This window comes from Oncorhynchus clarkii, chromosome 8 (assembly GCF_045791955.1).
Source record: "Oncorhynchus clarkii lewisi isolate Uvic-CL-2024 chromosome 8, UVic_Ocla_1.0, whole genome shotgun sequence".
NCBI classification, from domain to species: Eukaryota; Metazoa; Chordata; class Actinopteri; order Salmoniformes; family Salmonidae; genus Oncorhynchus; species Oncorhynchus clarkii.
Window position 1 is genome coordinate 14,231,890 of NC_092154.1, and position 23,863 is coordinate 14,255,752.

General features: G+C 44.7%; 1 protein-coding gene across 1 annotated transcript in view; it reads right to left on the bottom strand.

Annotated features, from left to right (window-relative positions):
• Nucleotides 1-23,863, bottom strand: part of LOC139414987 (ectonucleotide pyrophosphatase/phosphodiesterase 1) — a 47,731-nt gene that overhangs the window by 14,957 nt on the left and 8,911 nt on the right. The window contains exons 2-12 of the mRNA XM_071162674.1: nucleotides 17,563-17,638; nucleotides 16,921-17,046; nucleotides 11,602-11,727; nucleotides 10,488-10,551; nucleotides 9,138-9,235; nucleotides 8,776-8,855; nucleotides 8,217-8,336; nucleotides 6,836-6,945; nucleotides 1,731-1,796; nucleotides 1,528-1,600; nucleotides 1,262-1,370 (exon numbers count right to left, since the gene is read on the bottom strand). Of these exons, the coding sequence (XP_071018775.1) occupies nucleotides 1,262-1,370; nucleotides 1,528-1,600; nucleotides 1,731-1,796; nucleotides 6,836-6,945; nucleotides 8,217-8,336; nucleotides 8,776-8,855; nucleotides 9,138-9,235; nucleotides 10,488-10,551; nucleotides 11,602-11,727; nucleotides 16,921-17,046; nucleotides 17,563-17,638 (1,048 nt within the window). The remainder of the gene's footprint in view (nucleotides 1-1,261; nucleotides 1,371-1,527; nucleotides 1,601-1,730; nucleotides 1,797-6,835; nucleotides 6,946-8,216; nucleotides 8,337-8,775; nucleotides 8,856-9,137; nucleotides 9,236-10,487; nucleotides 10,552-11,601; nucleotides 11,728-16,920; nucleotides 17,047-17,562; nucleotides 17,639-23,863) is intronic.

Below are 23,863 nucleotides of genomic sequence, written 5' to 3' on the forward strand. Positions count from 1 at the left end.
TTGAGTTTGATAGTGGATTGTGTGCTATAAGGCAGGAGCTATGTAGCCTTTATACAACAGCTAAGGGAGGTTAGGCAGGAGCTATGCAGCCGTTATACAACAGCTAAGGGAGGTTAGGCAGGAGCTATGCAGCCGTTATACAACAGCTAAGGGAGGTTAGGCAGGAGCTATGCAGCCGTTATACAACAGCTAAGGGAGGTTAGGCAGGAGCTATGCAGCCGTTATACAACAGCTAAGGGAGGTTAGGCAGGAGCTATGCAGCCGTTATACAACAGCTAAGGGAGGTTAGGCAGGAGCTATGCAGCCGTTATACAACAGCTAAGGGAGGTTAGGCAGGAGCTATGCAGCCGTTATACAACAGCTAAGGGAGGTTAGGCAGGAGCTATGCAGCCGTTATACAACAGCTAAGGGAGGTTAGGCAGGAGCTATGCAGCCATTATACAACAGCTAAGGGAGGTTAGGCAGGAGCTATGCAGCCGTTATACAACAGCTAAGGGAGGTTAGGCAGGAGCTATGCAGCCGTTATACAACAGCTAAGGGAGGTTAGGCAGGAGCTATGCAGCCGTTATACAACAGCTAAGGGAGGTTAGGCAGGAGCTATGCAGCCGTTATACAACAGCTAAGGGAGGTTAGGCAGGAGCTATGCAGCCGTTATACAACAGCTAAGGGAGGTTAGGCAGGAGCTATGCAGCCGTTATACAACAGCTAAGGGAGGTTAGGCAGGAGCTATGCAGCCGTTATACAACAGCTAAGGGAGGTTAGCCATCATTTAGCTGCCAGATACTGACTCGATATGAGCTCTTTTTCTTTGATGAGTCACTAATATTTAGGGATGTAGGAAAATCAGCTACTTCCTCTTTTTATTTTCATCCCTTTTCCCCCCTAGACCAACTCCTCTTTCATGTTAAGTAGTAGTGGATGCTCACTATCGCATCACTTTATGATTTACAGCAGACCCATAAAGTAAACCACTTGTCTTTTTTCATTTGCCAAAAAACACTAAATGGGTTACCTCCGCCTCCCCTGCTTTCACATTGACTTTCTTAGTGCTTATCTCTGAGAAACATTGTTTCTCTTGTACTGTACATTTCCCCTCGAAGCCCTTTGCTCCAGTAGGAGCTAAAACAACAAGTCACTTTCCAATCTACTGTTTCATCTGAATGCTGTGTAGAAAACAAGGCTACTGATTCCTTGGTTGATCACAGAGACCACTGTGTGTACAGGACAATCCGGCTGTGTGTTGTGGCAACATGCTGCTCACCGTGGTCAGACAGAAGCACCAGGTTGACACAGCGGTGAAGGTTCTTCTGTTTCAAGCCGTCCATTAGAAGTCCTAACAACCTGTCCACGTTCAGCAGGGCCTCAATCACCTGCAAATACAGTATATAGTTATTCATAACACCACATGTTATACAAGGCCCAGGAGTTCTGCCTGACTACTTTGTGGCCTTTGCTGGGTCTGCTTTGATTGGTTATAAATTACCCCCCACCTGATTGGTGGGTTGAATGAATAGAGATGGATCTGACCTGGCTGCTCATTGGTCCGTATCGGTGGCCGGCAGAGTCTGGTTCCTCCATGTACAGAGTGTAAAAATCTGGCCTACATGAAAACACAATGAAAGGACTCTGATTACATAGTGAGGTCCGATCAAATGAAAGAGAACGACAGTGTTTGGACTGTCCTTCAAAATGATGCTCATTTAAAGGTTATAAGAAGCATATTACCATACCTTTCCCCTTGAGGCAAGTTCAGCCATTGCAATATGGTTGAGATTCTCTCCTCAAATGAGATGCTCCTAAAACAAAGATACTGCTTTATTTCTTACTTTAGAAAGCATCACTATGGATAGCTTACACACTGCTACAGTACACTACAGCAAATGCTGGTCACCTCCAAATAACACATTCATACTTTATATCTTTTTTTTTTATTTTATTTATTTTTTTATTTCACCTTTATTTAACCAGGTAGGCTAGTTGAGAACAAGTTCTCATTTGCAACTGCGACCTGGCCAAGATAAGGCATAGCAGTGTGAACAGACAACACAGAGTAAACAATTAACAAGTCAATAACACAGTAGAAAAAAGGGGAGTCTATATATACATTGTGTGCAAAAGGCATGAGAAGGTAGGCAAATAATTACAATTATGCAGATTAACACTGGAGTGATAAATGATCAGATGGTTATGTACAGGTAGAGATATTGGTGTGCAAAAGAGCAGAAAAATAAATAAATAAAAACAGTATGGGGATGAGGTAGGTGAAAATGGGTGGGCTATTTACCAATAGACTATGTACAGCTGCAGCGATCGGTTAGCTGCTCAGATAGCAGATGTTTGAAGTTGGTGAGGGAGATAAAAGTCTCCAACTTCAGCGATTTTTGCAATTCGTTCCAGTCACAGGCAGCAGAGAACTGGAACGAAAGGCGGCCAAATGAGGTGTTGGCTTTAGGGATGATCAGTGAGATACACCTGCTGGAGCGCGTGCTACGGATGGGTGTTGCCATCGTAACCAGTGAACTGAGATAAGGCGGAGCTTTACCTAGCATGGACTTGTAGATGACCTGGAGCCAGTGGGTCTGGCGACGAATATGTAGCGAGGGCCAGCCGACTAGAGCATACAAGTCGCAGTGGTGGGTGGTATAAGGTGCTTTAGTGACAAAACGGATGGCACTGTGATAAACTGCATCCAGTTTGCTCAGTAGAGTGTTGGAAGCAATTTTGTAGATGACATCGCCGAAGTCGAGGATCGGTAGGATAGTCAGTTTTACTAGGGTAAGTTTGGCGGCGTGAGTGAAGGAGGCTTTGTTGCGGAATAGAAAGCCGACTCTTGATTTGATTTTCAATTGGAGATGTTTGATATGGGTCTGGAAGGAGAGTTTAGAGTCTAGCCAGACACCTAGGTATTTATAGATGTCCACATATTCAAGGTCGGAACCATCCAGGGTGGTGATGCTGGTCAGGCGTGCGGGTGCAGGCAGCGAACGGTTGAAAAGCATGCATTTGGTTTTACTAGCGTTTAAGAGCAGTTGGAGGCCACGGAAGGAGTGCTGTATGGCATTGAAGCTCGTTTGGAGGTTAGATAGCACAGTGTCCAAGGACGGGCCGGAAGTATATAGAATGGTGTCGTCTGCGTAGAGGTGGATCAGGGAATCGCCCGCAGCATGAGAAACATCATTGATATATACAGAGAAAAGAGTCGGCCCGAGAATTGAACCCTGTGGCACCCCCATAGAGACTGCCAGAGGACCGGACAGCATGCCCTCCAATTTGACACACTGAACTCTGTCTGCAAAGTAATTGGTGAACCAGGCAAGGCAGTCATCCGAAAAACCGAGGCTACTGAGTCTGCCGATAAGAATACGGTGATTGACAGAGTCGAAAGCCTTGGCAAGGTCTATGAAGACGGCTGCACAGTACTGTCTTTTATCGATGGCGGTTATGATATCATTTAGTACCTTGGGCGTGGCTGAGGTACACCCGTGACCGGCTCGGAAACCAGATTGCACAGCAGAGAAGGTACGGTGGGATTCGAGATGGTCAGTGACCTGTTTGTTGACTTGGCTTTCGAAGACCTTAGATAGGCAGGGCAGGATGGATATAGGTCTGTAACAGTTTGGGTCCAGGGTGTCGCCCCCTTTGAAGAGGGGGATGACTGCGGCAGCTTTCCAATCCTTGGGGATCTCAGACGATATGAAAGAGAGGTTGAACAGGCTGGTAATAGGGGTTGCGACAATGGCGGCGGATAGTTTCAGGAATAGAGGGTCCAGATTGTCAAGCCCAGCTGATTTGTACGGGTCCAGGTTTTGCAGCTCTTTCAGAACATCTGCTATCTGGATTTGGGTAAAGGAGAACCTGGAGAGGCTTGGGCGAGTAGCTGCGGGGGGGGGGGGGAGCTGTTGGCCGAGGTTGGAGTAGCCAGGCGGAAGGCATGGCCAGCCGTTGAGAAATGCTTGTTGAAGTTTTCCATAATCATGGATTTATCGGTGGTGACCGTGTTACCTAGCCTCAGTGCAGTGGGCAGCTGGGAGGAGGTGCTCTTGTTCTCCATGGACTTCAGTGTCCCAGAACTTTTTGGAGTTGGAGCTACAGGATGCAAACTTCTGCCTGAAGAAGTTGGCTTTAGCTTTCCTGACTGACTGTGTGTATTGGTTCCTGACTTCCCTGAACAGTTGCATATCGCGGGGACTATTCGATGTTAGTGCAGTCCGCCACAGGATGTTTTTGTGCTGGTCGAGGGCAGTCAGGTCTGGAGTGAACCAGGGGCTATATCTGTTCTTAGTTCTGCATTTTTTGAACGGAGCATGCTTATCTAAAATGGTGAGGAAGTTACTTTTAAAGAAAGACCAGGCATCCTCAACTGACGGGATGAGGTCAATGTCCTTCCAGGATACCCGGGCCAGGTCGATTAGAAAGGCCTGCTCACAGAAGTGTTTTAGGGAGCGTTTGACAGTGATGAGGGGTGGTCGTTTGACTGCGGCTCCGTAGCGGATACAGGCAATGAGGCAGTGATCGCTGAGATCCTGGTTGAAGACAGCGGAGGTGTATTTGGAGGGCCAGTTGGTCAGGATGACGTTTATGAGGGTGCCCTTGTTTACAGAGTTAGGGTTGTACCTGGTGGGTTCCTTGATGATTTGAGTGAGATTGAGGGCATCTAGCTTAGATTGTAGGACTGCCGGGGTGTTAAGCATATCCCAGTTTAGGTCACCTAACAGAACAAACTCTGAAGCTAGATGGGGGGCGATCAATTCACAAATGGTGTCCAGGGCACAGCTGGGAGCTGAGGGGGGTCGGTAGCAGGCGGCAACAGTGAGAGACTTATTTCTGGAGAGAGTAATTTTCAAAATTAGTAGTTCGAACTGTTTGGGTATGGACCTGGAAAGTATGACATTACTTTGCAGGCTATCTCTGCAGTAGACTGCAACTCCTCCCCCTTTGGCAGTTCTATCTTGACGGAAGATGTTATAGTTGGGTATGGAAATCTCAGAATTTTTGGTGGCCTTCCTGAGCCAGGATTCAGACACGGCAAGGACATCAGGGTTAGCAGAGTGTGCTAGAGCAGTGAGTAAGACAAACTTAGGGAGAAGGCTTCTGATGTTGACATGCATGAAACCAAGGCTTTTTCGATCACAGAAGTCAACAAATGAGGGTGCCTGGGGACATGCAGGGCCTGGGTTTACCTCCACATCACCCGCGGAACAGAGAAGGAGTAGTATGAGGGTGCGGCTGAAGGCTATCAAAACTGGTCGCCTAGGGCGTTGGGGACAGAGAATAAGAGGAGCAGGTTTCTGGGCATGGTAGAATATATTCAGGGCATAATGCGCAAACAGGGGTATGGTGGGGTGCGGGTACAGCGGAGGTAAGCCCAGGCACTGGGTGATGATGAGAGAGGTTGTATCTCTGGACATGCTGGTTGTAATGGGTGAGGTCACCGCATGTGTGGGGGGTGGGACAAAGGAGGTATCAGGGGTATAAAGAGTGGAACTAGGGGCTCCATTGTAAACTAAAACAATGATAACTAACCTGCACAACAGTATACAAGGCATATTGACATTTGAGAGAGACATACAGCGAGGCATACAGTAATCACAGGTGTTGAATTGGGAGAGCTAGCTAAAACAGTAGGTGAGACAACAACAGCTAATCAGCTAGCACAACAACAGCAGGTAGAATGGCGATTGATTAGGCAGAGAGGGTCGGATTAACTACACACAGAGCCTAAGTGCGGCTGGGGCCGACAGATAAAACATAAACAAGCAGAATGGATTACCGTGATTAATGGACAGTCCAGCATGCATCAGCTATGTAGCCAAGTGATCAGTGTCCAGGGGGCAGCGGTGGATGGGGCAGGGAAGCTGGACTGGCGAGTGTTATCCAGGTTAGAAAACTAACAACGACTAAATAGCTTGTAGCCAGTTAGCTGGTTAGCTTCTGGAGGTTATTGAGTGTGTTCTAAAAATGTAAAGATAATAGCGGTTCCGTATCACATTGGGTGAGGCAGGTTACCGGAAGGTATAAACAAATTAAAAATCGAAAAGGGATAGAAAGTAAATATGGGTTCAGTGAGTGTTTGGGACGCGGCGATTCAGACGGTTAGCAGGCCTGTGCTAGCAAGCTAACAGTTAGTAGACGGTGCTAAACACGGTAGCAGTTAGCGGACCGGGCTAAACAAGCTAGCAGTTAGCAGGCCGAATTTGCAAGCAAGGAGATAGCAAGGGCTAGAGAGTTAGCCTTTGGGGACGTCGCGATGGGGGGAGTCTGTTTATTCCTCTTCATGCGGTGACATCGATGGACCGGTCGTGGGTCCGGATATTGTAGCCCAGGAGCTCAAAATGTTCCGTTTGCGGTGGGAATCCGGGGATGAGAAATAAAAAAATAAATAAGTCCGTTATGCTCTGGTTAGAGTCGCGTTGTTCGAACTGGCGAGAGCTTTCCGAGCTAAAGGTTAGCTGATGACCGGTTAGCTGAAGACCGCTAGCAATGTTTTGCTGAAGCTGGTAGTTAGTTGGCTAGCTTCAGTTGAGGGGTTCCAGATCCGAAGTAAATATAAATACTTTAGGAAAAATAGCTACGTTGGGTGAGGCGGGTTGCAGGAGAGTATTTAGAAGAAGTTGAGGTTCAGCAAATTGTTTTAAAGATATGCGAAGAAAAAAAACGAAAACAAACGATATATACAAGGGACACGACACGACAACACGTCCTACTGCTACGCCATCTTGGATCGAAAAATCTTACAAAACAAATAGATGGGGTATTCACTAACGGATAATTACCTACTCCTCTTTATTATGACAAACAAACATGGATAAGAAAGACCATTACGCATGTCTCTTACTTGTCATACTTCTTATAGAAGTCAGGTAATCTTCCATTGACTGCCACATCAGAGCCCGGCCAGAAGAATGTGGCTGACTTCAGGTTATTGTCCATGGCAGTGAACCAAACCTAGAGAGAGAGAGACAGACAGACAGTGGAGGTGCTCTGATCATCAAAACAACCACAGACCACTAGAAAGAGCTACTCTAATAGCTCTATAAACTCATCAAAACTGACCCTATACGCTGTTTGCCTTTCACTCCAGCCATCCGGGTTTGCTTCCTGCTCCCTCCGTTCGCTACATTGGTTGTCAGAAGTGAGATGGTGCCTGTTAGGCTATTGGAGAGGCATGTACACGTGAGGGGCACGCTCTCCCGAAGGAAGGGGGTAATGTAGCGACATTAACACCTAGAAACCTCATCAAGTGGTTCAGACCTCTTGGTGTAATGGTTAAGGCATTGGCTTGACAGTCGTTGGACCCAAGTCTGAGTCGCAGTTGGGGCTACCCCCCAAATTGGTTTCAGAAGTGGGATGGCGGCGGTGAGGCCACCAGAAAGCCTGGCGGACGTGTGAAGAGGCTTGAAAGAAAGTTGATGCACGGGGACGTGCCTTCCCGTTTGGAGGGCCCAGTGTAATGATCCTCAGCTCTTCACTATATGAGCCACATTACAATTCCCTCCCAATGGGTTAACCCTAACTCCCTAACGGGCTCGGGAGAGGCGAAGGTCGAATCATGACCCGCCAAACCGCGTTCCTTAACACCCGCCTGCTTAACCCGGAAGCCTGCTGCACCAATGTGTCGGAGGAAACACCGTTCAACTGACGACCGGAGTCAGCCTGCAGGCGCCCGGCCAGCCACAAGGAGTCTCTAGAGCGCGATGAGCCAAGTAAAGCCCCCGGCCAAACCCTCCCCTAACCCGGACGACGCTGTGCGACGCCCTATGGAACTCTTGTTTTAGTAAACATTGTTCTGTATTGTCATTATGTCTCATAGTTAGGGTTGTTTTAGTAAACACAGTTCAAATGAATTTCCTCAACAACATTCATGTTATTATTCCTCATGCATTTTTCCAGCTAAATGTTTCAGGAGGAAATCTTCTCAAAGTGCCATCTGTGACTTGTTCTAACAACAACAGGGCCCCTTATGTCTTCCCAAGCTCCACTCGTCTAGCCTGGGTACCAGTCTGTTTGAGTTATCATTACACTCCTTGTCATTCTTAACATGACACAAGGAGTGGAATGTTAGCCTGAAACGGAGAACCTGTTTTGCTACCAGTCAAGTTACATTTCTCCTAACACTAGGTCCATATTATCCTCAAACCAATAAGTTCTAGCAGTAAACTAACATTGAATGAAGGTGCGGTATTTGCACTGTTGTGTATTCCAATGTATCCACTCACTGGTTCTCCTTGGTACCATTTGGCATTGAATTTTTCGGGAACTTTCAAACTGAAGGAGGCGTTGCGGGTCACATCATACATCTTGTTGTCAACGATCCCATGGGACTCTGGATAGAGGCCCTGTGGGAGTAACACACACCAGTGAGGCCCTGTGGGAGTAACACACACCAGTGCTTTGACAGCTGCACGGCTAAGTAAGTGGACATATCATCTGTAACTTTACATCTAAACCACTTCATCACAGAGAGCCACCGGTTAACCCACTGTGTTGAAAGAATTCTGGAGGCTAAATGGAAGGTGTGGGTTAGTCCAGTAGATCTGAAATCACCGCCTACAGTTGCACACCTCCAACACAGTTTCTCCTGAGGTGCAGCATGTCCTAGCCATCCAGCCACAACAGTCGTAAGTGACAATTTGATGGATAAGGTGATTTAAAGAGTCATCTTTCTTTTAAGTGAATTCCATTTTCAAATAAACAAATAGGCCAGTCGTGTATACAATTCTGCAGAGTAACAGAGGGTTCCATATTAGAGCAACTAAGACGAGCATCAACACTTACAGTCACAATGGTGTAGTGGTTGGGGAAGGTCTTCGTGGGGTAGACAGGTCTCATGTATGAGGTAGAAGTGCCACAGTTGCCTGAAATAGATGGAGACGAAAAATAGTTAAAAGCTGCCAAAGTAAATGGATTTCACCATGTGGATAATGGTTTTAAAAGATTGACGTCTTTTGCGATGGTGCGGACATAAGTGGCCAAATAAACAATAGTTTCCTGAAACAGGATCATTTCCTCCACGACGTCTTTACTTGATTGTAATCTGATGTCGTTTCAACCAGAAACCAAATTTCAACCAGATAACTTCTTTAGAATGTTTCATGCCAAATGTTGCCCTACGCACCAGAAAACAATGGTGTGCTTACGTAATTTGCTGATGACTGGAAGAAGACTGCCATAGGCCTTTAAATAACCTGCCCGGAAGCCATCCATAGACACCAGGATCAGTGGGGGTTTGGAAAAACTGGGGATACAAACAGAGAATGAGCTGTATTGAGGTTAAAACAGAACATACATTTTTCCTGGAAAGCATGAATCTAAAACTGTCTGAGTCTGGCACAGTGTGGATGGTACAGTTCCACCGTTACAGTAGTTGTGCTGTGGGTTTGTGTGGAGGAACACAAAGCAAGCCCTTTGACTGTGGGGAACTGACATGAGCTGACTAGATGAGACGGATAGGCAGGATGGATTCAGCCCACACAGACACACAGAGAGGAGGGGAAGGGCAGGAAGAGGTCTGGGGCTGGATGGCTGCATCCAAGATGAGTCAGATGTTTCTAAGGCCTGTGGTTTAAAAATGTTCCCATTCCCTGAGAATTTTAAAAACTTTCCCCTTCCCCTTTTCAACTGAAATGCAATGCAGGGTAAAGACAGATTTCAGTCGAACACAACAGTTGCTTTTTTTCTCTCTCCTTCCTTTTTACTCCTTCTTCCGCTCTCCCTCTCTTTTCTCCAACATGAGGGATAACAGAGGTAAGTGATGTATGTTAAAGTTATTTAAGGCTCTCTGTGGTTCAGTAATAGGCGTTTTAAACGTATCTATTCATCATGACAGAGAGGGCCGCACCAGAGGAGATTTGTGTTTTCCTGTAAAGGCTAACAACTCAGAAAATAAACCCTAATTTGAAGTTATAGCCAATAGAAATCCTCCCCTTCCCCAAAAGAGAAAAGACAAGAATGAGTGACGTCAGTCATTAAGAAGAAGAAAACATTCAAAAGATAAACAACGTTAATTAGACCTTTGGGAAGGTCTTTCAGACTAAAAATGGCTTCAAGACAACCAGCTGTTAACTTTTCCATAGTCCAACAAGTCTGTGGTCCCAACCTTATCGCACAACATGCCACACACACACTCAATCCACAGCCCCATTAGCTAAGTTTCCATATAGACACTGAACAGCTTCACTCCAACTTCTCCATCATAAAAGCCAGGAATAACATTTGTGTTAATCCTGTTTTAGTCTCACAAGTAGAGCAAATGGCCTCAACTTGTACACAATGCATTTGCGTCATAATGTGCTCTGTTTTTGTCTGTAGTACGCACAGATTGTAGTGTGACTAAGTAACAACAGCACATTGTGTGTATACACTATCAAGCAGTTTAAATCAAGGACTGTGCTGTGCCTTAAAGCACAACAGTAGATACTATCTTCAGACTGTGGTGTATGAAAGTGTTTCTCACAGAGAAAGTACTGTAGTTGTGGAAAATGACTTACCTGGCAGGACATTGTGGTGTTTGAATGTCCTCACACTCCTCTTCTATCCAAGACTTCACTCCCACTGGAAAGTATTATAAAATCAACCATACTATCATCACTCATTTGTGGCGAACTACCAAACACACTGACAGTACATCTATCTACTAGACTAAAATCACATTACACTTAAACCACATCTAATATATATTTAAAAAATGTATGAAGTGAACATTGTGCTTGGATCGCTTAGGCTAAAGCAAGCCAAGTAATGGTGAATACTAGCTGAAATGACCATGAGTTAAAGCTTTATTTCGGTAGTTAAGAGCGATAAGTATGAAGCCAACTGGATGACTCTAAAACAGCTCTAAAATGTAGATATGAGATCCTGTATAGTCTAAGCCAGTGTTTCTCAACCTCAATTCTCTGACACTCATTTATTCAGTTCTAGAAGTGCTAGTGTAAGTGGGTGTCCAAATAGGAAGGCCCTAGCTTGCTGGTCCCTGGTACAAATAAGGTTGAGAAACACTGGTCTAAGCACTTATAAGATGGTCAGGGATAGTGAAAGATTGAGATGGCCTTATGTTGTGGAATTCATTCCACCACACTGGAGGAGCTAGAAAAGAGAGAGACCAACATCAATCAGAAATCAACACACACAAATCTATCTGTGGGACTGAGTGCATTGGAACTATAGGGAGAAGATGATTTTACAATCAAAGGTGGAATTCAGTTTATATTCAGCTGCAAATGTGTTAAATCCTAAAATCCCTTGACACAATGTCCTAATATCTGGTGAGCCTTACTTTCCTTTGGAATACAACTCTACCAACCGTCAACAACCAACTGTGAACAACCACCCACTCTAAACAACCAACCACCCACTCTAAACAACCAACCACCCACTCTAACGGTCAACAACCAACTGTAAACTGTCTGAGTATAGGCCTTTACGTAACAGACCTGGGCAAAATACTTGAAAGTATTTGAGGTGCACTTGATATAGCCTTAAAACAAGCATATGTAAAATATTTGAATCTATATGATAAATGTATTTGACCAAGGTCTGTTGCAAAAAAATGTATGTTGTTTGGGACTGCAATCCATGCAGGGACAGTTTAGTCTATGGTTTTACCTTTGCAGGAGCTGTAGTAATTTGCACAGCAGTCCCCTGCTTTCACACAGTCATCAGAGCAGGAGCACAGGCCATTGGCCAACCTCTCCTCACCACAGCGGAATCTGGAACAGGTCCAACGCTGACCTGAGAGGAGAGAGTGAGAGAGTTTATGACAGGAAAATATTTAAGTATGAGGGAGAGAGAGAAACAGATTTTATGACAGAAAAATAGGGAGAATGTGAGAGAGAGAAGGACAGAGAGGGGAGAGCGCGAGAGAGAGGAAGAGAGCGAGTACGTGTGTGTGAGCGTGTTTTTTTTTTTTGTAGGAGAGCAACTTAAGGACAAACTCAGAGAGCAGCATTTGAAGAATCTGTCATCTCTCCTACCGCTGTCTGCTTCTCACAAAGCACTACAGTAAAGCAAGTGAGTATTACCCATTAGAACAGACAGAGACAGAGCTCTACCTGTTTTGAGCCCATATTATTAGCAACAAACAGGCTTGTGTTTTGCATGTTATTCTTGCATTAATACGTGTCACATATCAGTTTGCAAACAAATATATATATATATATATATATCATTGAGTTAATAAAGCAGCATACAAACATGGTGTCTTTTTTGTTTTCTTGAGAAAGACAGCTCCAAACTGCAGGCGTTTCGGCCTAGCTCAGTGCTTTCTGTGGTGGTGTGGCAAGCCAGCAGAAAATACGGAGCGTTATGCCATGATTGACTCAGTGTTCTGTCACTCATGGGGACACTACGTCACCACCAAGTCTAAAGGTAGAGCTCTAAAATTCTAGCCCTTTGGGTGCTTCCATAGAGTTACATTAGAAGTGCCCATCCAAGATGGCTCAAGGTCATTGGCCACAAAATTACATCAAATCCCTACAGTAGCTTTGATTGGACTGATCATGTCAACATTATACTTTCAAAATCTTAGCTAGCAGTCATCATCATGAATCAAGTCAACAATCTACTGGCAAATCCTTGTCATATGAAGATAAATAATTAAGAGAAATTCTAGATAAAACGTATCGGTGCTCATCGGCCATTGGACATAAACATTACATAACAAGTTGGAAATCACAAATTCAACAATGAGTGGTTTGGAAGAAATCAGTGGCTAACTGCAAGCATTGTAAAGCAATCATTAGCCTGATATTCAGTGGAGTGGCTGTGTGGTCCCAAGTCTAAGATTAAGGTTATTTTTTCCTAGTGTAAAATTATAAACATTGGCCATGCTGTCAATGAAGCATGATTTGTGCCGTCCTCAAAATAACTTAACTCGGAACTGCAAAATCGGACTTTAGTGAGTTCAAGACAACTGGGAACTCAGGTAAAATGAGCTACGACTGAGAAAATACGTTTTGAACTTTGATCCAACAAATTGTAAACATCGGGAACTCTGGCCTCTTTCTAGAACCAGACTTTGATTACAAAATTTGCTCACGAAGGACTGCCGCGCCATCTTCCTGTTCAAGTGAGCACAGCACAACAAGGTGAGTCCAAACATGTAATGTATGCTGCTGCATAAATAATGTAATATGCCTGGGAGATATGCATAATGTAGCTAAGAAATGTATACTGTAGCTAAGAAAGTAATACTAAGTGTATGTTGTGTAGTAGGCTGTTTAGCCCTTGTGCCTCACCCTAATAATTTGGTCTATTTACCCCTCTTAAATGTGCCTACTGTTCTGACTTGGTGGTGCACACATAGCCTATAACCTGTTTTAGAGAAATGTAATCATCAAATATTTTAAGAGCTTTCATTGTCTGCTTATATGCCCACTTTATTTATCCTACGGTTCTGACTTGGTGTACAGAGAGAACACTAATAATGTACACCGACAGAATTCTGTCGCTGTACATTTCAAAAGTGCTGTACAAATAGTTATATTGACTACGTCTGTCCTAGCTCGCTTAATGTCTTAATCAAAATTACAGCTTGCCTCATATCCGCTTGTCGTCCCCGCACATGCTGACCAGACCGGACACGTCGCGTGCGCGAGCATCGCAAAATATATTTAGAAATCCATGTTATTAAATTATTGCACCCACACTGCTCAAGCGCACCAACGAGCGTCTGCGATGCCAAGGGATAAAATAGAACTCCTTTCTTTTTCTGACGTAGATCACGCTGAAAGTTCTGCCTCTCCCATCTCCTCATTGGTTTATAGAAGCAGGTACCCACGTGCCATCTCCTCATTGGTTATACCCACGTGGGTGAATGAAAGACGAACTGTTGCCGGTTGTCGTAGTAAAACTATGAAAGTTTAGATGCCAATCGCCATATAAGTTAAACGATTAAAAAAGCCTGGAAGGAGGAGAGATGACTAGAAACTATTCAGTTGGCCGTTTTATGTGTGGATTAATTGTCAGAGTATCTTCCTCTACATCTCTCATTCTGTCTCACTCGTTTCCTTCCTGCTAAAGTTTTTCTGCTGTTGTTTTGTTGTTTTGTTGTGCATTTCAGGTAAAATAACAACTCAATGTTTATATCCCAGGACAAATTAGCTAGCAACAGCAAGCTAGCTAAATAGGACAAATTAGCTCGCAAGTGCAAGCTAACTAACTAAATTGCCATACATGTTTAATGCTTTTCGACCTGTCCCCAAATTAATGTAATTGGTTCAGAGTTTGTTTTGATATTTTAACATGCGTGTCGTGATCGCGTTTGGTGTATTAGGACAAAATAAACTTATGCACGTTATCGCACGCGCGCGCGAAGCCGGTTTGGGTTCGGTGTTATGCCATAGTTTGTACATCTCAATTGTCAGTAGAAACCACATATGTTTAAGCAAGTCAGCCACATCAGCTATGTTTTTTTTTAAGTCAGTAGTTGCCAAACATCACTTGTTTTCTTTGGTGCAAAGATATTAAACTAAGAGCCAGCTTACTGTAAGTGTTGCTGTTTAGCTAGCAACAGCAGATACTGACATGTGAGTCTACAGAACATCACAGACTCACAGACTGAACCAGAAGTGCCGACTCAACTCGAGATGGTCTCTCTCTACCTCCCTCCCTACTGGTCAAGTGGAAGGTCTGTCAGGGGGATGCTAAGCTCAGTTAGTCTTAGGAGACATGCATCCATGTTACAATAATCAAGGGGAAAAACCAACATGTTCCTGTGAGGCTCAGTTGGTAGCGCATGGCATTTGCAACACCAGGGTTGTGTGTTCGATTTCCACATAGGACAAGTACGAAAAATGTATGAGCTCACTACTGTAAGTCACTCTGAATAAGAGCATCTGCTAAATGACTAAAATGTCATGTAAAATATAAAACCATGTGTGGGGAAACCACACTGCCGAGAATACCACATGGAAGCTAGGGGACCGCTGGCCACAGTGACCAGTGTAACCGGTGTGAAATGGCTAGCTAGTTAGTGTTGACATCACTAGCTGAGACCATGATGAAGTTGTTTCCCTTGCTCTGCAAGGGCTGCGGCTTTTGTGGAGCAATCAGTAATGATGCTTCGTGGGAGGCAGTTGTTGATGTGTTCAGGGTGAGGTGAGTGTTGGAAGCAGTACTGTTACACCAGAAAGGACCCTGAAAGGGAAGACTTGGCACTGTGGGTTTCATATGGGATGATGTTGCACACGATTGACCACATGGGTTCTGTCATGCTCTGCCTTATCTCAGAGTCAACATGCCTGCCATCTGCAGTGAACATTCCAGTTCACCTAAAAAAAAACGTGTTTTATAATAGTGTTAATCATTTATTCTGTACAGGAGAAAGCATTCATCTTTAAGTCCACGCACGCGCGCACACAAACAAGCATGTACACACACACACAGATCCTTTGACTTTGACACACACAGATCCTTTGACTTTTTCCACATTTTGTTACATTACAGCCTTATTCTAAAATGGATTACATTTACAATCTACACATAATACCCTATAATGACAAAGCGAAAACAGATTTTTTGAAATTTAAAAAAATGTATTAAAAATAAAAAACAAATACTTTATTTACATAAGTATTCAGACCTTTTGCTATGAGACTCGAAATTGAGCTCAGGTGCATCCTGTTTCAATTGATCATACTTGATATTTCTACAACTTGATTGGAGTCCACCTGTGGGAAATGTAATTGATTGGACATGATTTGGAAAGGCACACACAGGTTTATGTAAGGTCCCACAGTTGAGAGTGCATGTAAGAGAAAAAAAATCAAGCCATGAGGTCAAAGGAATTGTCCGTAAAGCTCTGAGACAGGATTGTCAAGGCACACATCTGGGGAAGGGTACCAAAAAATGTCTGCAGCATTGAAGGTCCCTAAGAACACAGTGGCCTCCATCATTCTTAAATTGCAGAAGTTTGGAACCACCAAGACTCTTCCTTGAGCTGGCCAACCGGCCAAACTGAGCAATCGGGGGAAAAGGGCCTTGATCAGAGAGGTGACAAAGAACCAGATGGTCACTCTGACAGAGCTCCAGTTCCACTGTGGTGATGGGAGAACCTTCTAGAAGGCCTGATTGCAGCACTCCGCCAATCAGGCTTTTAAGATTGGCCGACAGAAGCCACTCCTCTCTCAGTAAAAGGCACATGACAGCCCACTTGGAGTTTGCCAAAAGACACCTAAAGAACTCTCAGACCATGAGAAACAAGATTCTCTGGTCTGATGAAAACAAGATTGAACTCTTTGGCCTGAATGCCAAGCATCGCATCTGGAGGAAACCTGGCACCATCCCTACAGTGAAGCATGGTGGTGGCAGCATCATGCTGTGGGGATGTTTTTCAACGGCAGGGACTGGGAGACAAGTCAAGATCGAGGGAAAGATGAACGGAGCAAATTGGAGAGAGATCCTTGATAAAAACCTGCTCCAGAGCGTCCAGGACCTCAGACTGGGGGCGAAGGTTCACCTTCCAACAGGACAGCGACCCTAAGCACACAGCCAAGACAATGCAGGAGTGGCTTCGGGACAAGTCTCTGAACGTCCTTCAGTGTCCCAGCCAGAGCCCGGGCTTGAACCCAATCGAGCATCTCTGGAGAGACCTGAAAATAGCTGTGCAGCGACACTCCCCATCCAACCTGACAGAGCTTGAGAGGATCTGCAGAGGAGAATGGGAGAAACTCCCCAAATACAGGTGTGTCGAGCTTGTAGCGTCATACAGAAGAAGACTCAAGGCTGTAGTTGCTGCCAAAGGTGCTTCAACAAAGTACTGAGGTCTGAATAATTATGTAAATGCGATATTTCCGTTTTTTCCTTTGTCATTATGGGCTAATAGATGGTGGGTAGCTGGTGGGTAACCTGGCCCATTCTCTCCTGCTCCACATACCTCTGGTAGTGTAGTGTTGCAGTAACACTTGAGTTAGTCTAGGGACTTACCAGGCTCCACGCACACCTCAGTGTAATCCAGACAGCAGTTTCCCTCTTTCTCACAGGACAGGTCACAGTGGCACGATGCAGACTTGTCCCTGCTGCCCGTCACACACCTGTTTTTACAGCTTGACACTACAGGGGATGAGGAAAATATGTCATTGTGTTACTCAGGATGTCAACTACACTAATCAGAATGTCATTTGTTATTCAGAATGTGACTTGTTACACAGAATTACATTTATATTACTCAGAACGTCAAATACGTTACTCAGAATGTTATTTACATTCCTCAGAATAATTGGGAACATTTGACAGATTACAAAAAGCAGGAAAAAGTACATATGATTGGTTAGTTATGGCTGAAAACACATTGAATGCTGTGATTAACATGGATGTTAATGCTGACCCTTGGCTGTTTTTTGCCTTTTCTCAAAATAAAATATTGAACCATTTAAACTGGACATTCAATGCATTAAATTAGACTAGAACAGGATTTCTATTTTTACTGAAAAGCGTCTATTCAGTGGGCGAGCTCATAAAGACAATGGCGGGTTTTGTTTCTGTGTTTACAAATGGTCAGTTTTGCACAGCTGCCAAGCACAAAAAAGGGCCGTAGACAGAGATGGCTCGTTGTTAACTAAACCGTACCTTTAACATCGCAGCGCTGCTTCAAGGCAAATACGACCACGATGACAGTGATCATCAGCAAGCAGAGCAACAGTACCTATTGGTGAGACGAGATAAAAAAAACATTATAAAATTCCCCAAGTGTAGGAGTCCAAGCAATCAAATGTATTTCTAAAGTCCTTTTATATCAGCAGTTATCACAAAGTGCTTCACAGTAACCCTGGCCAAGAACTCAGAGGAAGAAACGCAGAAGCAGTGGCAGGAAAAGGTTCCTACAAGTAAAACATCTGGGAAGGAAAAGAGATACATTTAGCATCTTGTATAGTCCACTATTACCATTTTCACAGTATTCTGCCGACTCAAACCATACAGTGCTGGTTTGGATATTTTATTGTCACATTATCTTTCCAGCACGGTTCCAGTACCTACAGTGCATTCAGAAAGTATTCAGACCCTTTATCTTTTTCCATATTTTGTTGCATTACAACATTTTTTTAAATTGGGTTTTTTTCACCATCAATCTACACACAATACCCCATGATGACAAAGCAAAAAACGGTTATAATTTTTAGGAAAATTGTGTGTATGTGTGTGTGTGTGTGTGTGTGTATATATATATATACACACACACACACACACACACTGCTCAAAAAAATAAAGGGAACACTTAAACAACATAATGTAACTCCAAGTCAATTACACTGTCCACTTAGGAAGCAACACTGATTGACAATACAATTCACATGCCGTTGTGCAAATGGAATAGACAACAGGTGGAAATTATAGGCAATTAGCAAGACATCCCCAATAAAGGAGTGGTTCTGCAGGTGGTGACCACAGACCACTTCTCAGTTCCTATGCTTCCTGGCTGATGTTTTGGTCACTTTTGAATGCTGGTGGTGCTTTCACTCTAGTGGTAGCATGAGACGGAGTCTACAATCCACACAAGTGGCTCAGGTAGTGCAGCTCATCCAGGATGGCACATCAATGCGAGCTGTGGCAAGAAGGTTTGCTGTGTCTGTCAGCGTAGTGTCCAGAGCATGGAGGCGCTACCTGGAGACAGGCCAGTACATCAGGAGATGTGGAGGAGGCCGAAGGAGGGCAACAACCCAGCAGCAGGACCGCTACCTCTGCCTTTGTGCAAGGAGGAGCAGGAGGAGGAGCACTGCCAGAGCCCTGCAAAATGACCTCCAGCAGGCCACAAATGTGCATGTGTCTGCTCAAATGGTCAGAAACAGACTCCATGAGGGTGGTATGAGGGCCAGACGTCCACAGGTGGGGATTGTGCTTACAGCCCAACACTGTGCAGGACGTTTGGCATTTGCCAGAGAACACCAAGATTGGCAAATTCGCTACTGGCGCCCTGTGCTCTTCACAGATGAAAGCAGGTTCACACTGAGCACGTGACAGACGTGGCAGAGTCTGGAGACGCCGTGGAGAATGTTCTGCTGCCTGCAACATCCTCCAGCATGACCGGTTTGGCGGTGGGTCAGTCATGGTGTGGGGTGGCATTTCTTGGGGGGCTGCACAGGCCTCCATGTGCTCGTCAGAGGTAGCCGGACTGCCATTAGGTACCGAGATGAGATCCTCAGACCCCTTGTGAGACCATATGCTGGTGCAGTTGGTCCTGGGTTCCTCCTAATGCAAGACAATGCTAGACCTCATGTGGCTGGAGTGTGTCATCAGTTCCTGCAAGAGGAAGGCATTGATGCAATGGACTGGCCCGCCCGTTCCCCAGACCTGAATCCAATTGAGCACATCTGGGACATCATGTCTCGCTCCATCCACCACGTTGCACCACTGACTGTCCAGGAGTTGGCGGATGCTTTAGTCCAGGTCTGGGAGGAGATCCCTCAGGAGACCATCCGCCACCTCATCAGGAGCATGCCCAGGCGTTGTAGGGAGGTCATACAGGCACGTGGAGGCCACACACACTACTGAGCCTCATTTTGACTTGTTTTAAGAACACTACATCAAAGTTGGATCAGCCTGTAGTGTGGTTTTTCACTTTAATTTTGAGTGTGACTCCAAATCCAGACCTCCATGGGTTGATAAATTTGATTTCCATTGATAATGTGTGATTTTGTTGTCAGCACATTCAACTATGTAAAGAAAAAAGTATTTAATAAGAATATTTAATTCATTCAGATCTAGGATGTGTTATTTTAGTGTTCCCTTTATTTTTTTGAGCAGTGTATATACAGTGGGGCAAAAAAGTATTTAGTCAGCCACCAATTGTGCAAGTTCTCCCACTTAAAAAGATGAGGCCTGTAATTTTCATCATAGGTACACTTCAACTATGATAGACAAAATGAGAATAAAAAAAATCCAGAAAATCACATTGTAGGATTTTTAATGAATTTATTTGCAAATTATGGTGGAAAATAAGTATTTGGTCAATAACAAAAGTTTTTTCTCAATACTTTGTTATATACCCTTTGTTGGCTCTCTGAAATCTCCATCCCTAACTACAACATTTTCAGACAAGATAAAACGGCCAAAGGGGGCGGTGTTGCAATCTACTGCAAAGATAGCCTGCAGAGTTCTGTCCTACTATCCAGGTCTGTACCCAAACAATTTGAACTTCTACTTTTAAAAATCCACCTCTCTAAAAACAAGTCTCTCACCGTTGCCGCCTGCTATAGACCACCCTCTGCCCCCAGCTGTGCTCTGGACACCATATGTGAACTGATTGCCCCCCATCTACCTTCAGAGCTCGTGCTGCTAGGCGACCTAAACTGGAACATGCTTAACACCCCAGCCATCCTACAATCTAAGCTTGATGCCCTCAATCTCACACAAATTATCAATTAACCTACAAGGTACCACCCCAGAGCCGTAAACACGGGCACCCTCATAGATATCATCCTAACCAACTTGCCCTCTAAATACACATCTGCTCTTTTCAACCAAGATCTCAGCAATCACTGCCTCATTTCCTGCATCACTGTCAAACACAACCTGAAACACTTCAGTGAGCAGGCCTTTCTAATCGACCTGGCCGGGGTATCCTGGAAGGATATTGATCTCATCCCGTCAGTAGAGGATGCCTGGTTATTTTTTTTAAATGCCTTCCTCACCATCTTAAATAAGCATACCCTAATTCAAGAAATTTAGAACCAGGAACAGATATAGCCCTTGGTTCTCTTCCAGACCTAACTGCCCTTAACCAACACAAAAACATCCTATGGCGTTCTGCATTAGCATCGAATAGCCCCCGTGATATGCAACTTTTCAGGGAAGCTAGAAACCAATATACACAGGCAGTTAGAAAAGCCAAGGCTAGCTTTTTCAAGCAGAAATTTGCTTCCTGCAACACAAACTCAAAAAAGTTCTGGCACACTAAAGTCCATGGAGAATAAGGGCACCTCCTCCCAGCTGCCCACTGCACTGAGGATAGGAAACACTGTCACACCACCGATAAATCCACGACAATTGAGAATTTCAATAAGCATTTCTCTACGGCTGGCCATGCTTTCCACCTGGCTACCCCTACCCCGGTCAACAGCACTGCACCCCCCACAGTAACTCGCCCAAGCCTTCCCCATTTCTTCTTCTCCCAAATCCAGTCAGCTGAGGTTCTGAAAAAGCTGCAAAATCTGGACCCCTACAAATCAGCCGGGCAAGACAATCTGGACCCTTTCTTTCTAAAATTATCTGCCGAAATTGTTGGAACCCCTATTACTAGCCTGTTCAACCTCTCTTTCGTGCCGTCTGAGATTCCCAAAGATTGGAAAGCAGCTGCGGTCATCCCCCTCTTCAAAGGGGAGGGAGACTCTTGACCCAAACTGCTACAGACCTCTATCTATCCTATCCTGCCTTTCTAAGGTCTTCGAAAGCAAAGTCAACAAACCGATTACCGACCATTTTGAATCCCACCATACCTTCTCCGCTATGCAATCTGGTCTCAAAGCTGGTCATGGGTGCACCTCAGCCACGCTCAAGGTCGTAAACGATATCTTAACCGCCATCGATAAGAAACAATACTGTGCAGCCGTATTCATTGACCTGGCCAAGGCTTTCGACTCTGTCAATCACCACATCCTCATCGTCAGACTCGATAGCCTTGGTTTCTCAAATGATTGCCTAGCCTGGTTCACCAACTACTTCTCTGGTAGAGTTCAGTGTGTCAAATCGGAGGGCCTGTTGTCCGGGCCTCTGGCTGTCTCTATGGGGGTGCCACAGGGTTCAATTCTTGGATCGACTCTCTTCCATGTATACATCAATGATGTCGCTCTTGCTGCTGTAGAGTCTCTGATCCACCTCTATGCAGACGACACCATTCTGTATACTTCTGGCACTTCTTTGGACACTGTTAACAACCCTCCAGACGAGCTTCAATGCCATACAACTCTCCTTCTGTGGCCTCTAATTGCTCTTAAATACAAGTAAAACTAAATGCATGCTCTTCAACCGATCGCTGCCTGCGCCTGCCAGCCCGTCCAACATCACTATTCTGGACGGTTCTGACTTAGAATATGTGGACACCTACAAATACCTAGGTGTCTGGTTAGACTGTAAACTCTCCTTCCAGACTCACATCAAACATCTCCAATCCAAAGTTAAATCTAGAATTGGCTTCCTATTTCACAACAAAGCATCCTTCACTCATGCTGCCAAACATACCCTTGTAAAACGGACCATCCTACCGATCCTCGACTTTGGTGATGTCATTTCCAAAATAGCCTCCAATACCCTACTCAATAAACTGGATGCAGTCTATCACAGTGCCATCCGTTTTGTCACCAAAGCCCCATATACTACCTACCACTGCGACCTGTACTCTCTCGTTGGCTGGCCCTCGCTTCATACTCATCGCCAACCCCACTGGCTCCAGGTCATCTTCAAGAACCTGCTAGGTAAAGTCCCCACTTATCTCAGCTCACTCGTCACCATAGCAGCACCCACCTGTAGCACGCGCTCCAGCAGGTACAGTGCCTTGCGAAAGTATTCGGCCCCCTTGAACTTTGCAACCTTTTGCCACATTTCAGGCTTCAAACATAAAGATATAAAACTGTATTTTTTTGTGAAGAATCAACAACAAGTGGGACACAATCATGAAGTGGAACGACATTTATTGGATATTTCAAACTTTAACAAATCAAAAACTGAAAAATTGGGCGTGCAAAATTATTCAGCCCCTTTACTTTCAGTGCAGCAAACTCTCTCCAGAAGTTCAGTGAGGATCTCTGAATGATCCAATGTTGACCTAAATGACTAATGATGATAAATACAATCCACCTGTGTGTAATCAAGTCTCCGTATAAATGCACCTGCACTGTGATAGTCTCAGAGGTCCGTTAAAAGCGCAGAGAGCATCATGAAGAACAAGGAACACACCATGCAGGTCCGAGATACTGTTGTGAAGAAGTTTAAAGCCGGATTTGGATACAAAAAGATTTCCCAAGCTTTAAACATCCCAAGGAGCACTGTGCAAGCGATAATATTGAAATGGAAGGAGTATCAGGCCACTGCAAATCTACCAAGACCTGGCCGTCCCTCTAAACTTTCAGCTCATACAAGGAGAAGACTGATCAGAGATGCAGCCAAGAGGCCCATGATCACTCTGGATGAACTGCAGAGATCTACAGCTGAGGTGGGAGACTCTGTCCATAGGACAACAATCCGTCGTATATTGCACAAATCTGGCCTTTATGGAAGAGTGGCAAGAAGAAAGCCATTTCTTAAAGATATCCATAAAAAGTGTCGTTTAAAGTTTGCCACAAGCCACCTGGGAGACACACCAAACATGTGGAAGAAGGTGCTCTGGTCAGATGAAACCAAAATTGAACTTTTTGGCAACAATGCAAAACGTTATGTTTGGCGTAAAAGCAACACAGCTGAACACACCATCCCCACTGTCAAACATGGTGGTGGCAGCATCATGGTTTGGGGCTGCTTTTCTTCAGCAGGGACAGGGAAGATGGTTTGGGATGATGGGAAGATGGATGGAGCCAAATACAGGACCATTCTGGAAGAAAACCTGATGGAGTCTGCAAAAGACCTGAGACTGGGACGGAGATTTGTCTTCCAACAAGACAATGATCCAAAACATAAAGCAAAATCTACAATGGAATGGTTCAAACATAAACATATCCAGGTGTTAGAATGGCCAAGTCAAAGTCCAGACCTGAATCCAATCGAGAATCTGTGGAAAGAACTGAAAACTGCTATTCACAAATGCTCTCCATCCAACCTCACTGAGCTCGAGCTGTTTTGCAAGGAGGAATGGGAAAAAATGTCAGTCTCTCGATGTGCAAAACTGATAGAGACATACCCCAAGCGACTTACAGCTGTAATCGCAGCAAAAGGTGGCGCTACA